The sequence below is a fragment of the Cupressus sempervirens genome, chromosome 1 (genome assembly GCF_028749045.1).
Source record: "Cupressus sempervirens isolate cs-2001-9-10 chromosome 1, ASM2874904v1, whole genome shotgun sequence".
Classification (NCBI taxonomy): Eukaryota; Viridiplantae; Streptophyta; class Pinopsida; order Cupressales; family Cupressaceae; genus Cupressus; species Cupressus sempervirens.
This window is the reverse complement of record NC_143118.1, coordinates 134,874,103-134,886,657: the sequence shown is the minus strand read 5'-3', so window position 1 is coordinate 134,886,657 and position 12,555 is coordinate 134,874,103. Positions and strand designations below refer to the sequence as shown.

The 12,555-nt window shown below is 37.6% G+C and overlaps 1 protein-coding gene across 7 annotated transcripts in view; it reads left to right on the top strand.

The window, feature by feature from the left end:
• Positions 1-12,555, top strand: part of DEG7 (DegP protease 7) — a 249,233-nt gene that overhangs the window by 85,727 nt on the left and 150,951 nt on the right. For all 7 annotated transcript variants that reach the window (XR_016361753.1, XR_016361754.1, XR_016361747.1 and 4 more), the window contains exon 4: positions 5,744-5,802. Coding sequence is in view for 2 of the 7 variants with exons in the window: in XM_089817752.1 (XP_089673878.1) it covers positions 5,744-5,802 (59 nt within the window). In the remaining 5 variants the exon portion in view is untranslated. The remainder of the gene's footprint in view (positions 1-5,743; positions 5,803-12,555) is intronic.

Below are 12,555 nucleotides of genomic sequence, written 5' to 3'. Positions count from 1 at the left end.
AATCCTGAACTGGAATCTTCAATGGAGGTTGGATAACAGGTGTGCCAAATCTGTCATCTAAGAGGAGATGTGTGTCCTCTGATATATCCTCAACAACTACACTACGTGGCTCAATGAATGGAGCTACAATATTAGGCAATGCTAAAGAGTACTCCTCTGCAATAGATGGAACTTGAACATGAGGTGGAGGTGTAGAAGTCACAACATTGGTCTCAGGAACAACGCATTAGTTGAAGTGACACAACTTCACCTTAGTAGTCTCTCGTGAAGGAGAGTTAGTCTTCGATAGTGGAGATGGTAGACCGAAATGAGAGAGAGAGTATAAGTGGGAAGAATGATCAACAATCCCTGTAGCAGCAATATTGCCTGTCTCAGTGTCTCTGATGTGCACTGAATCTTGTGCAAACTCAATTGTCTTCCTTGTCCCACTGTGTGTAATCTGATAAATAGAGAAGGTTAGAGGACAAAGATGGAACACATAGTACATCATGAAATTTACCACCTTCAATGTCAGTAGAACCTTTCCCTCATATAGTCATAACAATGTTGTTCCCAATCAAAATGTGTGGAGTAGGAGAAACCTCAAAAGAAGAGAACAAATCCTGAGAAGATGTTATATGATGTGAAGCACCTGAATCTAGTAACCATCTAGAAGAATGTGTAGTAGTAGTTGCACATAGTGTATAACCCTTTCCTATGTCTTTAACATCTGACTGAAATGATGATGATGAAGAAGATCTGTTTGAAGTAGAAGGAATATCAATGTTGCTCTTCAGAAGGAGAGCTGTCAAATCTAAAAACTGTTTGGCATAGCTATCTAACTTCTTCTCATAGCAATGTGACTCATCATGATTGGGCTTATTATAATAAGCACATTTCGGTCTTTTTGGGTTTGGTTTATCTCCTTTAGGAGGAGGTGGGCTTCATGTGATGTGAGGGCTAGAATCAATCTAAGACCTTCTAGGACGTGACTTATGTTTCTTCTTCTTTCTAGAAGATGTCTGAGCTACCAATTCATAAGTCTGTGAGCCTGTTAGAGAATCCAACTGAGAGAGCTTAGCTTGCTTTCGAGTCAAATGATCACAAAAAACCTCAAAAGGATAGCATGGTAAATCTAGTACCCAAAACATCCATGGTGGAATGGAAGGTAGAAGCAAAAATCTGAAAGTTTCCATGAAGCTTAGAAAGAATCAGGTAAATGCACTCAGTGTCAGTCTTGGTTTTCCCACAACCTTGTAATAAAAATCTTGGTTGTTTGAACTTCATAAAGAAATCGTTAATGGAAGGAAAAGATTTTGGTACAAGAGTGGCAAGCTCTACCAAACAAGCCATCAAGCTTGGTACACATAGCTAGAGGGGTATTGCACCCATCAAGATGAAACTGTAGACTATTAGATACCTGTAAAGCAATCAACCCCATTGTCTCATCCATCTTGTTCCTGTGTTGCATGACCTCAAAAGGACTCTGTAAAACTCGCTGCACTGCGTCTAATCAAGACCGCAATCCTTTTGACCAGAGAAGTTGTGTCATTAGGGACTTCCATGTGTGATAGTTATGAGGGGTCAGAAGTTCTAGACAAGAAGAGGTCATAACTGTTGTTTTAGAAGGCATTGAATTGTTTTTTGAAAAAGCTCTGGTTTACTGATGTAATTCACAGAAATAATAATACAAAACACCCCCCACAATGCAAAAAACTGAACCCCAGTTGCTAGAAGGAATGTGTGTATAAGAAAAGAGCAAAAAAAAATTCAGTTTGAGAATCACATGTACCTTTGAAAAATATTGATGAAAATAATAGAGAACTTGGATAGTGCTCGAGAAGAGCTTTCTGACACTTTTTTTGGTTCAAAAAATGGAGCTAAAACGAGCAAGATATGCCCTCCGGAAGATAGAAAGTATCATCTAACTTCAAGTAGACAAACATTTACCAAACTGGAAAAAAATCTAAAAAATACCTTCACCATCATGTCTGTCTCAGAATAAGCTTTTCGATGATATTTCGTTTGCCCAAAAAAGCCTCCGTATGCTCAAGTTGAGCCAAAAAACCAACAAAGCCTCCAGAAAGCAAAATAAAATATTGCAAACCCCCAAAAAATTGAAAAAGGGGCTAAAAGGGGGCCCCAAGACCCCACGTGACCATAGGCTGGCAGGCCGAGTAGAGCTCGGGCAGGGCAGCTGACTCCAGCGGCGGACACGAGTGGTGGTGGCAGATTGGTGTTGCAGCGGTGACCAGGTGAGCGTTGACCGCTGGTGGTTAACGACAAACTGCAAACAATTTTATAACTGCAACGGTATTTTTAATATTGGTTGTGATTATTTTAATCGCATTTTAAATTTTTTTTACGATTTCTTGCCTCATTTTGCGTGCCAAGGGCCATACGACCCTAGTAGGCAATTTTTTTTGGTCTCAAAGTTGGCCAAAATCGACAAATTTATACGAAAATAGGGGTTTGACGTGCTCTGAATCCAACTGTGGTGTCCGTTTTGACTCAAAGAGCTCCAATTTCAGAGAACCCCCTATTTTCACAAAAAATACCAAAAAAATAGCCAAATCTGATCCATCAAACATTCGTTCGGGCTTTTTTCAAAAAATGAACAAGCTACAATAGATTTGACTCTAATACCATGAAGGATTTGAGTAATACAAATCTACAAAACCCGGAGAAACACCTGCATGCAAGAATCTGTCACAGAGAAAAGACAAAGAGAAGGTAAGGGTTTGGCTTTGAAAATATGACAAAATATATTATCAGCCTAAAGGAATGAATGAAATTTACAATTGATCAATCCTTATAGGAGATCGTAAAACCTAAAATGAAAACCCTAAGAGATAAATGACATTTAATAATTACTATTTAATTATTAAATGGAAATGCATGAGCATAAAGTGAAATCTTAAGAAGGGAGTAAAGGTAATTTAATAAATGAAATTGAATTAACCCTTTACTCTAATAGAATCTTTATCAAGACAAATAAAAAAGATAGCAGTATCCTTCAATCTTATTTGTTCCTTTCTAATAACTAAGAACATATCTTCGTTAGGAGAGAGAGAGAGTTCTAAAGTCATTAGGTGCAGACTTACCATCTTAGCTATCTCCATAGGCTATCTCCCACCCAATCCACTTCCATCGGCTGAGGGTCCTCTTGAATTTCCTTCCTCCCTATAGAAAACTCCATTGAAAGATGCCGAAGGTGGACATTTTTGCTTAGACTGATCAACTAAAATTGCTACATACAACGGCTTAATCCCTCCTTTATCATTACCCGGTAAGGATTTAATAGGAGCGTCGCTACAATCATTATCCATAACCCTTTGATTAATGTCCATTCTGGACTTAGGATCATGATGACTATTCACTCCTTTGCGCATGGGTGAATCCAGTTGGGAGCTGTGAGGACTCAGCTCCTCCGACATGTTTACAGGAACCCTAACCAACACTAAAACAAGAATCACAAAAAAGACCAAAAAAGACCAAAAAAGACTTGCAAGCATACTAAAAAATGATGGCAAGGACACGCAGTAAGGACACAAAATTCAAGGAAAACCACACAGGCCACGTAAAGAAATGTAGAGTATCCACGAAGGTCTGCAACAAGTATAGCTGCCAATGATGCATCCACCGAGAGCTGCCTAGTTGCAGACCTCAAGAAAAATTCAATTGTGCATCAATCACTCACCCACACCGAAGTAAAAGAAATTAAAATAAAATAAAATTGGAAGTTATTTCATATAAGAATATCTTAAATTTTTAGCACCTTGGGCTTGTATATTGGCAACTTTGCCATAGCTGCCTACAATTTGTCTAAGGTAGGAAACATTTTCTTCATGCATATGAGCAAGCTCTGTGTGATCTGAGCATTGCCATCTTTAAATGAAGAGTTATAGATCAAGGCACAGTTGAGATAGCGTCCAACAATATTGGGAGAGGGAAATGCATTTGTTGATCCCATCTTCTATCTATAATGTCCAATTATGGCATATACTTAATTGTTATTTTCCAGCATACCATTCATCACCTTCTTGGTCCTATTCATGACCTCATACAAACAACCCATGAGGGATTTCTCCCCTTTCACTAGTATCAAGGCTGTTCCTAGAAGGTTTTAAAATTCAACAGCTTGTTTAGTTGCATCCCAAATACTAGAAGAATATTTGTACTCTTCCATTACTTTGTCGGTTGCTTGATTTATTGTTCCAGATTTCATCTACTCATTTGAAGCCACAATCGTTTCAAATTCATCTTTTATTGGCAGAGTCTGTGATGCAAGGAGTGTGTTGCATACCTTGTCATCCTTGGTCGATCTAGCTCCTTACCCTTTGGGAAAGAGCACATCATGCACATATCTTCTTGTAATTATAGATAGATTTTCTAATTGTGCGAGTCCTTTTCAATACTTAAATTCAACCTTTCCAATGCCCTCTAGGGTTAGATCAAGGCAGTGTGCTGCATATTGGGCAAAAAATATTGAGGGGTTTTTTGTTTTTCTAGAGTCTCCCAGCGGCATTACAAACAACAAAACTGTTTTTAATAGATTGAACCACATTTGGTGGCCCTACATCTCTGATGACTTGGTCGAACCTCTCAAACGATGAAATTGCAGATTTGGTTGTATTTGATGCATCAATGGAAATAAAAATGTCTTGCCAATATCACATGAAATGAGGAAGTTGATGAGGGTTTGGTTCCTTCTATGTAATGTGGCTAACTATACCCAAAAGGTCTTTGGTAAAAAATTTCAAAAACATGAAAAAATTAATGACTCCAACTTTACAAAGTTTTCTCATACTTGTCAAATTATGATGGAATATTAGACAGATGTGCCATTATTGAAGCTCATGGTTCCCAAGATATGGTAAAGAAATTATCAGTTTGTAACCTAAGTTGTCAAATTGGAAACAAGTATGGGGTATGTTTTTTGGTGGGTCTGGGTACATTCTAGGTATGTCCATACAAAAAACATATAAAAATCTAGATTGCCGAATCAGCATATGCTTTGATTTAGGGTACAAACCATCCCAGATTTGAAATCAAACACTTGCAAAATCATCTGAGGTTTTTTTTTCATGCTGAAATGATTTTGCCAATAGCATCCTATACTTGAGCAATTCTATCAATGATGTGGCATTTCCGGGCCATTTCTAGTTCCATTCCAGGCATAGGTTGAAACAAAGCATCTGATGAACCCATTTAACGGTTCTTCTCTTTATGTTCGGATGGACACATACAAGCAGAGCCTTTTTAAGCTTTCACTGCCAAGGCAAAGGTGGCTTTTTGCTATTTGCCAACAGCTGGCACCTAGTATACCTCTTCTATATGCATCACATAACAAACAATTCAGGTTCCTTTTTTTACTGATATTTCAATGTACATGTTTCAAAGTTAAAATGATTTAGTTTGATTTTCTACGCTGCAAATCACAAAGTCGAGAGCAATGTGTATGGGGCAACACTAAAATGTATATTATCATGTATATAATTTATTTAACCCTTAAATGCTATACAAGTTTAAGGCACAGATTACTTTCATCTCTAAAACTTCCCTAGTAATCTGCATAATTAGAAATATACAACTAGATTTTTTTTATATAATGGATCATGTAGTGATTGTTTGTATGTCTATACTCAGTGACGATTTATCATTTTGTTTTAGAGAGAGATGCAATTGATTGTTTGGGTATGTCATGCTGCATGCATTTTTAATGAGATTGTGTGATGACTGAATACATATGATGAATCTGCAGGTTTCCATTTTAGCAGGGACCTTGGCCCGACTGGATCGTGATGCCCCTCACTATAAGAAGTATGATTTCATTAGATTTGTATTTAAATTCTTTTTTTTCTGTAGCCTAGTATTGGTGTTAAATATGTCGTTGAAGTTCAAAAATATGGCAAATGTTTGATGGATTTTTAAGTTTCTAAATAACCAGCATTAAAAAATTGTCGTTTCCTTAGGTTTCATATGTTAGCAATAGGCTACCCTGACATGATGCTTTTTTCAGTGTTAGATCAACTAATTCTGAGTTTTGTTTGTTGCAAAAATAAATAAGTGATGTCAGGTGATTATAAATTCTTAGCAGATTTTCTTGCATTTCTTAGTTTCACTCGTAGCTGCATTGTTAGTCAAATCTATGTGTAATAATCTTTCGGCTTGATTACTGTATATTTGTTTTAGAAAAAAGATTCATAAAATTTGAAATAATTCACTTCTGTAAATTCAAGGCAAATATTTTGATTGAGACAAAATTGTATTAGTCCAAGACACATGTCATATATGACAGACCTACTCAATGAAACTAAACTGTATTAGTCCAAAAGTTTAAATTAGAGATTGGAGGCTTGATTTTTCAGTTTCTAGGATTTTGTCCATGTCGATCACTTTTGAAGATTGGTCATGGAAGTTTGGCGCACAAATGGTGAGTTTATGATCTCGGTTTATCCAAATGGATACATTCTCATTTTCTTTACCTGGCCAACAGCAAAAAAATCCATCTTCCTGGGGGGTGGCGGGGTGGGGGGTTATGGTTTTTTGGGATAATTGGGTCATTTTATGGAACACCAGTGTCTGATGTTTAAGTCAAGAAAACTTCTTTCTGTGGCTCTTCTATCAGTGAAACTATTTGGGCTTTCTGCAAAATAGTGGAATTAAACAGTCTTCACCGCAGCAGGAAACAGTCACATACTGCCATACATGATGATGATTCACTCATTACAGCTGGAGCAAATGATTTGCGGCCACATTTGTGTATTAGTGTGTGATTTCCCGTTTCTGTTAAATATGGTAACATTGGTCAGTATGGAAGGATATAAAACTGATGACTGGATATGCATACATGTATACCAGTTCATACATACAAAATCATATATAAACCCAACATCTATTCCTTTCCATCAGCGATAGATATTTTACCAGGTATGAAACCCTCAATTATCTCTTGAAATGTATCAAGCATTGTTCATAATATACATTGCCTTATATATAGATCGATCTCCATTAGTCATTCAAACTAACACTAAATGTGATCAGTGTTAATTAGTTAATTTGTTAAAACACCAGATTAGGATCGGGGCTGATAACTAATCATGGTTGAAGCGTCATGTCTCCTCATTCACTATAGACATGATCGCCCTTACAAAGGTCTATATATGTGGATATATTTGCAAGAGATAGAACCATCGAAAACAATAAATAGTTCTATATCTGCTTTTGGATATCAGAAGCAATAAAGGCATTAATTCAAGAATTAACTTCTCAAGTCTGAATATTAACTTTGGCATTGGGATTGCTTATACCTGCAAGAGAAGACAATAAGATCAGTATTCTTTAATTGAATAAATTACTGTCTGCTACTAAGTTTACCAGTGCATTTACAATTTCTAGAATAGGATTTAATAATAAATATAAAAAATTAATGTAAATTTACACACACACACACACACATAGTTTATGTTAATTTTTATTGATCATTTTCTGCAAATGTACCAACATTGCCATTGTTATAAATATTTTTCAAATGCAGATTTGAAGACTTATAAATATGAGAGGACAAAACCTGTCTCAAATCATCGTTAGTTAGTATATTAAAAATAATCATATATATATATATATATATATCAAAGTAACGATAATCAGAATAGGATTAGAATTGGCAAGGCCGAATCAAATAGTGAATCAGCCATGAATTGGAATTGAACCGGCTGTGAATTGGCAAATTAAAAATACCCTTTAAATTTAGAGATTTTAACAATTTAAAACTTATTTCATGCACCCTTTATTGAATATAACTTATATTACTAATATATCAGTCGTAGGCCTGATTTCTGTAATTGGATTTATCAGATGTATCAGATTTGCGAAGAATGAGAGTGTTATTTGATTGAATATCCAATGTTCTAGGGTCCATACGAATTCGGAACTATGTTGCATCACTGTTCTTCTATATGACACCACTGATATAATTATCCCAATTGTATTTGTCACTTGTATAAGAGTATGTATTCTTTGGCTGTTTCTTTTTCTGAGTTGTCAAATCTTGACATTGTGGGGAGATTTTGAATCCTTTCCTTGGTTGGTGGAAAAATGATAGTTCTATTCCTTACTGGAGATGAATGATTTACTATTTTAGTCAAATGTGTGAGAGGCGTGACTTTTGTAGCTATTGCACAGACACGATGATGCTAAGTGTTAGTTTCAATATATATGTGGTGTTAATGTGTACCCCTCTGACTCTATTTTGGCAACTCAAGCAGTGTTGACTGTGTTCTTCCCTCTGTGACTAAGGTTATTATGATGGTTGAGTGGCGAAGGGGAGTTTATGAGGTTGAAGTGGTGGATGTTTGTATTAAAATAACCTTCATGTTTCTTTTTAATGCTCACTATTGTATCTTATTATATCTCTGTAAATATTAGAATGTTTCTAATATTTAGGTGTAGTCTAGAATAGAATGTTTCTATTCTATTCGACTCTCCTCTTTGTATATATAGATTAGTTTGATCTCTAATTAATTCATTCAAGTATTTCGCCATTTACATTTGTAACATGGTATCAGAGCTAGGGTTTAAACCCTCTGTGCAAATCGACTGAAAAATTGTCTTCAGCTACTGGCATTCTTGGAAACTTGTGGCTTAGTCTGTAAGTCACAAATTTGAAGGTCGTTTTTTCAAATTTGGAGGTCGTTTTTTCAAATTTGTTCACATCCAGATCTCAAAAAGTGGGATTTTTTGGTTGTTTTTTTTCAAAAACTGGTCTGTCTATCCCTGTTGGATATTCTGCTTGCGTTTCAGCTGCTGGGTTTTGTTGTTTTTTTCACCTGCAAACATCTTTTTTCTGCCTTTTTGACCTTTTTGGCCGCCGATTGTTATTCTGCTCGAAACCCTAGTTTTTTGACTTTGGAAAATTTTTCTGATCACATATTCTTGGTGGGTTTTTTGAAATCTCAAATGGGTCTTCATCAGATTTTTGTGGGTGCCTCGATTTTCAAGCCAGCGGATCTGGATTCCAACAACATTTTATTTCTGGCCTTTTCAGGATCTATTTTGGGTACTTCTCCAATTTTTTTGGGTCGTTCATTTTCTCACCTCGAAGTTTGTACCATTTGAAATATTCACATATTATAAGCATCTGTATCAGCAGCATCAGAAGTCAGACTCAATTAAACAGCATGCCAATGCTGCCCAACACTCAGAGCAAAAAGAATCTGTCTACCATGCCTTTATGGCCAACATACTTGCAAATCATGTGAAATCTTCTGCCTAGTACATCGATTCTGGTGCCTCCTGACATTTCACTCATAGGCGTGATTGGTTTGTTGAATTCACTCCCTATTCTGACTCAGTAACCTTTGGAGGCAGTGAAGAATACAATATTGTCAGCAAGGGCAATGTTCAGATTCAATCTGGAGGAAGAAAACTCATGTTTCTCAATGTATGTTATGTTCCTAGCATGAAACATAATCTTCTGTCTATTAGTCAGATTATGAAGCACTCTCCTTAGTTGGATGTCATTTTTAGTGGAAATAAGTGTTCGATTATTGATCGTGCTTCTCGCACTACCCTTGCTTTCGGTCTTGAGGATCATGGTATTTATAGGCTTGTAGATTCAGGCGATTCCCTTGAGCATGCCTTCATCGCCGAATCATCCGTTCTCAGCAGTCTCTGGCATTAGCGATACGGTCATTTGAACATTCAATATCTAGCACAACTTGCTCGGGATAATTTAGTCCATGGCCTACCTAATATTCAGACCTAGAACCATCGCATTTGCGGAGCTTGCCAAGTAGGGAAGCAACATAGGACACCATTTAAGAATGGTGAATCATGGCAGGCATACAGAGTACTCCAGCTAGTCCATGCTATTGTATGTGGTCCTATGAATACTCCTATTACTGGGAACATCTATTTTTTACTCTTTGTGAATGATTTCAGTCGCAAAATGTGGGTATATTTTCTTAAGCAAAAATTAGATGCCTTTCTTGTATTTCAGCAGTTTAAAGCTCTAGTAGAAAAAGAGTTTGGTTCCTCCATCCGTACTCTTAGGACTGATAATGGGGGGGAATTCTGTTCCTTTGCTTTCTCTGCCTTTTGTACTACTCATGGCATTAGACGTTAGTTCACCACACCTCACACCCCTCAGCAAAATGGTGTTGTAGAGCATCGAAACCGTACCATCACAGAAATGGCTAGGGCTATGCTAGAACATAGAAATGTTCTCAGAAAATATCGGGCAGAAGTAGTATCCACAACTGTCTACCTTCTTAACCGGTCACCTACCCTTGCAGTTAATCATAAGACTCCTGAGGAAGCCTGGTCTGGTCACAAACCTAGGATCAACCATTTGAAAGCTTTTGGCTCTCTGGCATATGTATGGATTCCTGATGCCAAACGCACTAAGTTGGATTCCAAAAGCCAGAAACTTATGTTTATAGGATACAGTCACACACATAAGGCCTACAGAATGATTGATGTAAATACTGATCGTTTAATCTTCAGTCGTGATGTGTTTGATGAGGAATTTGGACCATTTCCGCTCTCTGACTCCCCACCACATTTCGAGATTCAGTCTTCAGCAATCTCTAACTTGGGTTCTTCTATTTTATACGAGTCATCTGATGCTACTGATACACCACCTCAGTCACTTCCAGATAATACAACTCTTGCTCCTGCTTCTCATCCAGCTATTCCGACAGCATCTGATATTGGCTCCTCGACTCTTCGGCCAAAATGGTGGGCTCAAACGATTAGTGATCTTCGTCTTGATGAACTCATTGAGGGTAGAACCTCCAGAAATAAGAGCCTTCAACACAACACAGTTAATATAGCTCTTATGGCCAACATCCATAGTATCCTTGAGCCTCAGATATATGCAGAGGCCAAAGGAATTCCAGAATGGGAACAAGCAATGGATGCTGAGCTTCAGAGTCTTTAAAAGAACCACACTTGGGTTCTTTCAGATCTCCCTCCTGGGAAGAAACCCATTAGCTGTAAATGGGTCTATAAGGTCAAGTACCATGCAGATGGTACCTTGGACAAATACAAAGCCAGACTTGTTGCTCGAGGATTCACCCAGCGCAAAGGCATTGATTATGAGAAGACATTTGCACCGACAGCCAAGATGAGCACTATTCGCATTCTTCTTGCAATTGCAGCTCAGTATGGTTTGAAAGTTCATCAGATGGATGTGAAGAGCGCCTTTCTCAATGGTGAATTACAGGAAGAAGTCTACATGACGCAGCTCCCAGGTTTTAAGGTTGCCGGTTCAGAACACAAAGTATGTAGACTCCAGAAGGCCCTCTATGGTCTTAAACAGGCCCCCAGGGCTTGGTACATAAAGATTGATCATTACTTGGTTGCTCAAGGATTCCAACGTAGTCCGTCAGACAGTAATTTGTATATTAAACACTCTGGTAATGATATTCTTTTTCTTGTTGTCTATGTGGATGATTTGATCATTATTGGAAATTCAGAACATTTGATTTTAGAAATCAAACAGGATCTATGCAGAACTTTTGATATGACAGATCTCGGATTGCTTCATTATTGTTTAGGTATTGAGGTTTGGCAGACTGACAACAGTATATTTTTGTCTCAGTCCAAGTATGCCAGAAGTTTGCTTGATAGGTTTTGAATGCAGGATTGCAAATCTGCCTCCACTCCTATGGAGACTAGTCTGAAATTGTTCGCACAATCTGTTTCTCCTCTTGTAGATGAAACACTCTTCAGGCAGCTAGTAGGTAGTCTCATCTACCTTACTACTACTAGACCTGATCTCAGTTTTGTAGTCAACTACATCTCACGGTTCATGACAAAACTCAAGACTGATCATTGGATTACAGCGAAACGTGTGTTACACTATGTACATGGTACTTCAGATTATGGTCTTCTTTACACAAGGAGTACTACTCCTCAGCTCAGTGGATTCATCGATTCCGATTGGGTCGGTTCAGTTTATGACAGGAAATCTACTTCTGGCTATGTGTTTAGTATCGGATCTGCAGCAGTTACTTGGACCAGTAAGAAGCAATAGGCACACGCACTCTCCTCTACAAAAGCAGAATATAGAGGAGCTGTCAAGGCAGCTTGTGAAGCAGTTTGGCTCTGGCAGATGCTTGCAGATATGAATATTCCTCAAGCAAGTCCGACTTCTTTGTTTTTAGACAATTAGGGTGTACTCAAACTTGCCAAGAACCTAGTGTTCCATGAACGAACCAAGCACATAGAGCTTCATTGCCATTACATCCGACAATTAGTAGAAGATGGATCTATTTAGTTACGCTATGTTCCTACCTTAGAGCAATTAGCAGATATTTTCACAAAACCCCTTGGTCCTGACAAGTTTGTTAAATTCAGGGGATCTATTGGTGTAGTAAATAGATTGAGCATTAAGGGGGGGTATTAAAATAACCTTCATCTCCTTTGTCTATTGCTCGGTTGGTATGAGGCTCTAACCGCTAGTTCGTTGATTCCTTTGATGTCAAACTGCCCATACTAAGATGTTGATGGGTCTGTAGATTGACAAACTTGTCGTCGGTAAATATTGTTTAGCCGACAAGGTGTGTG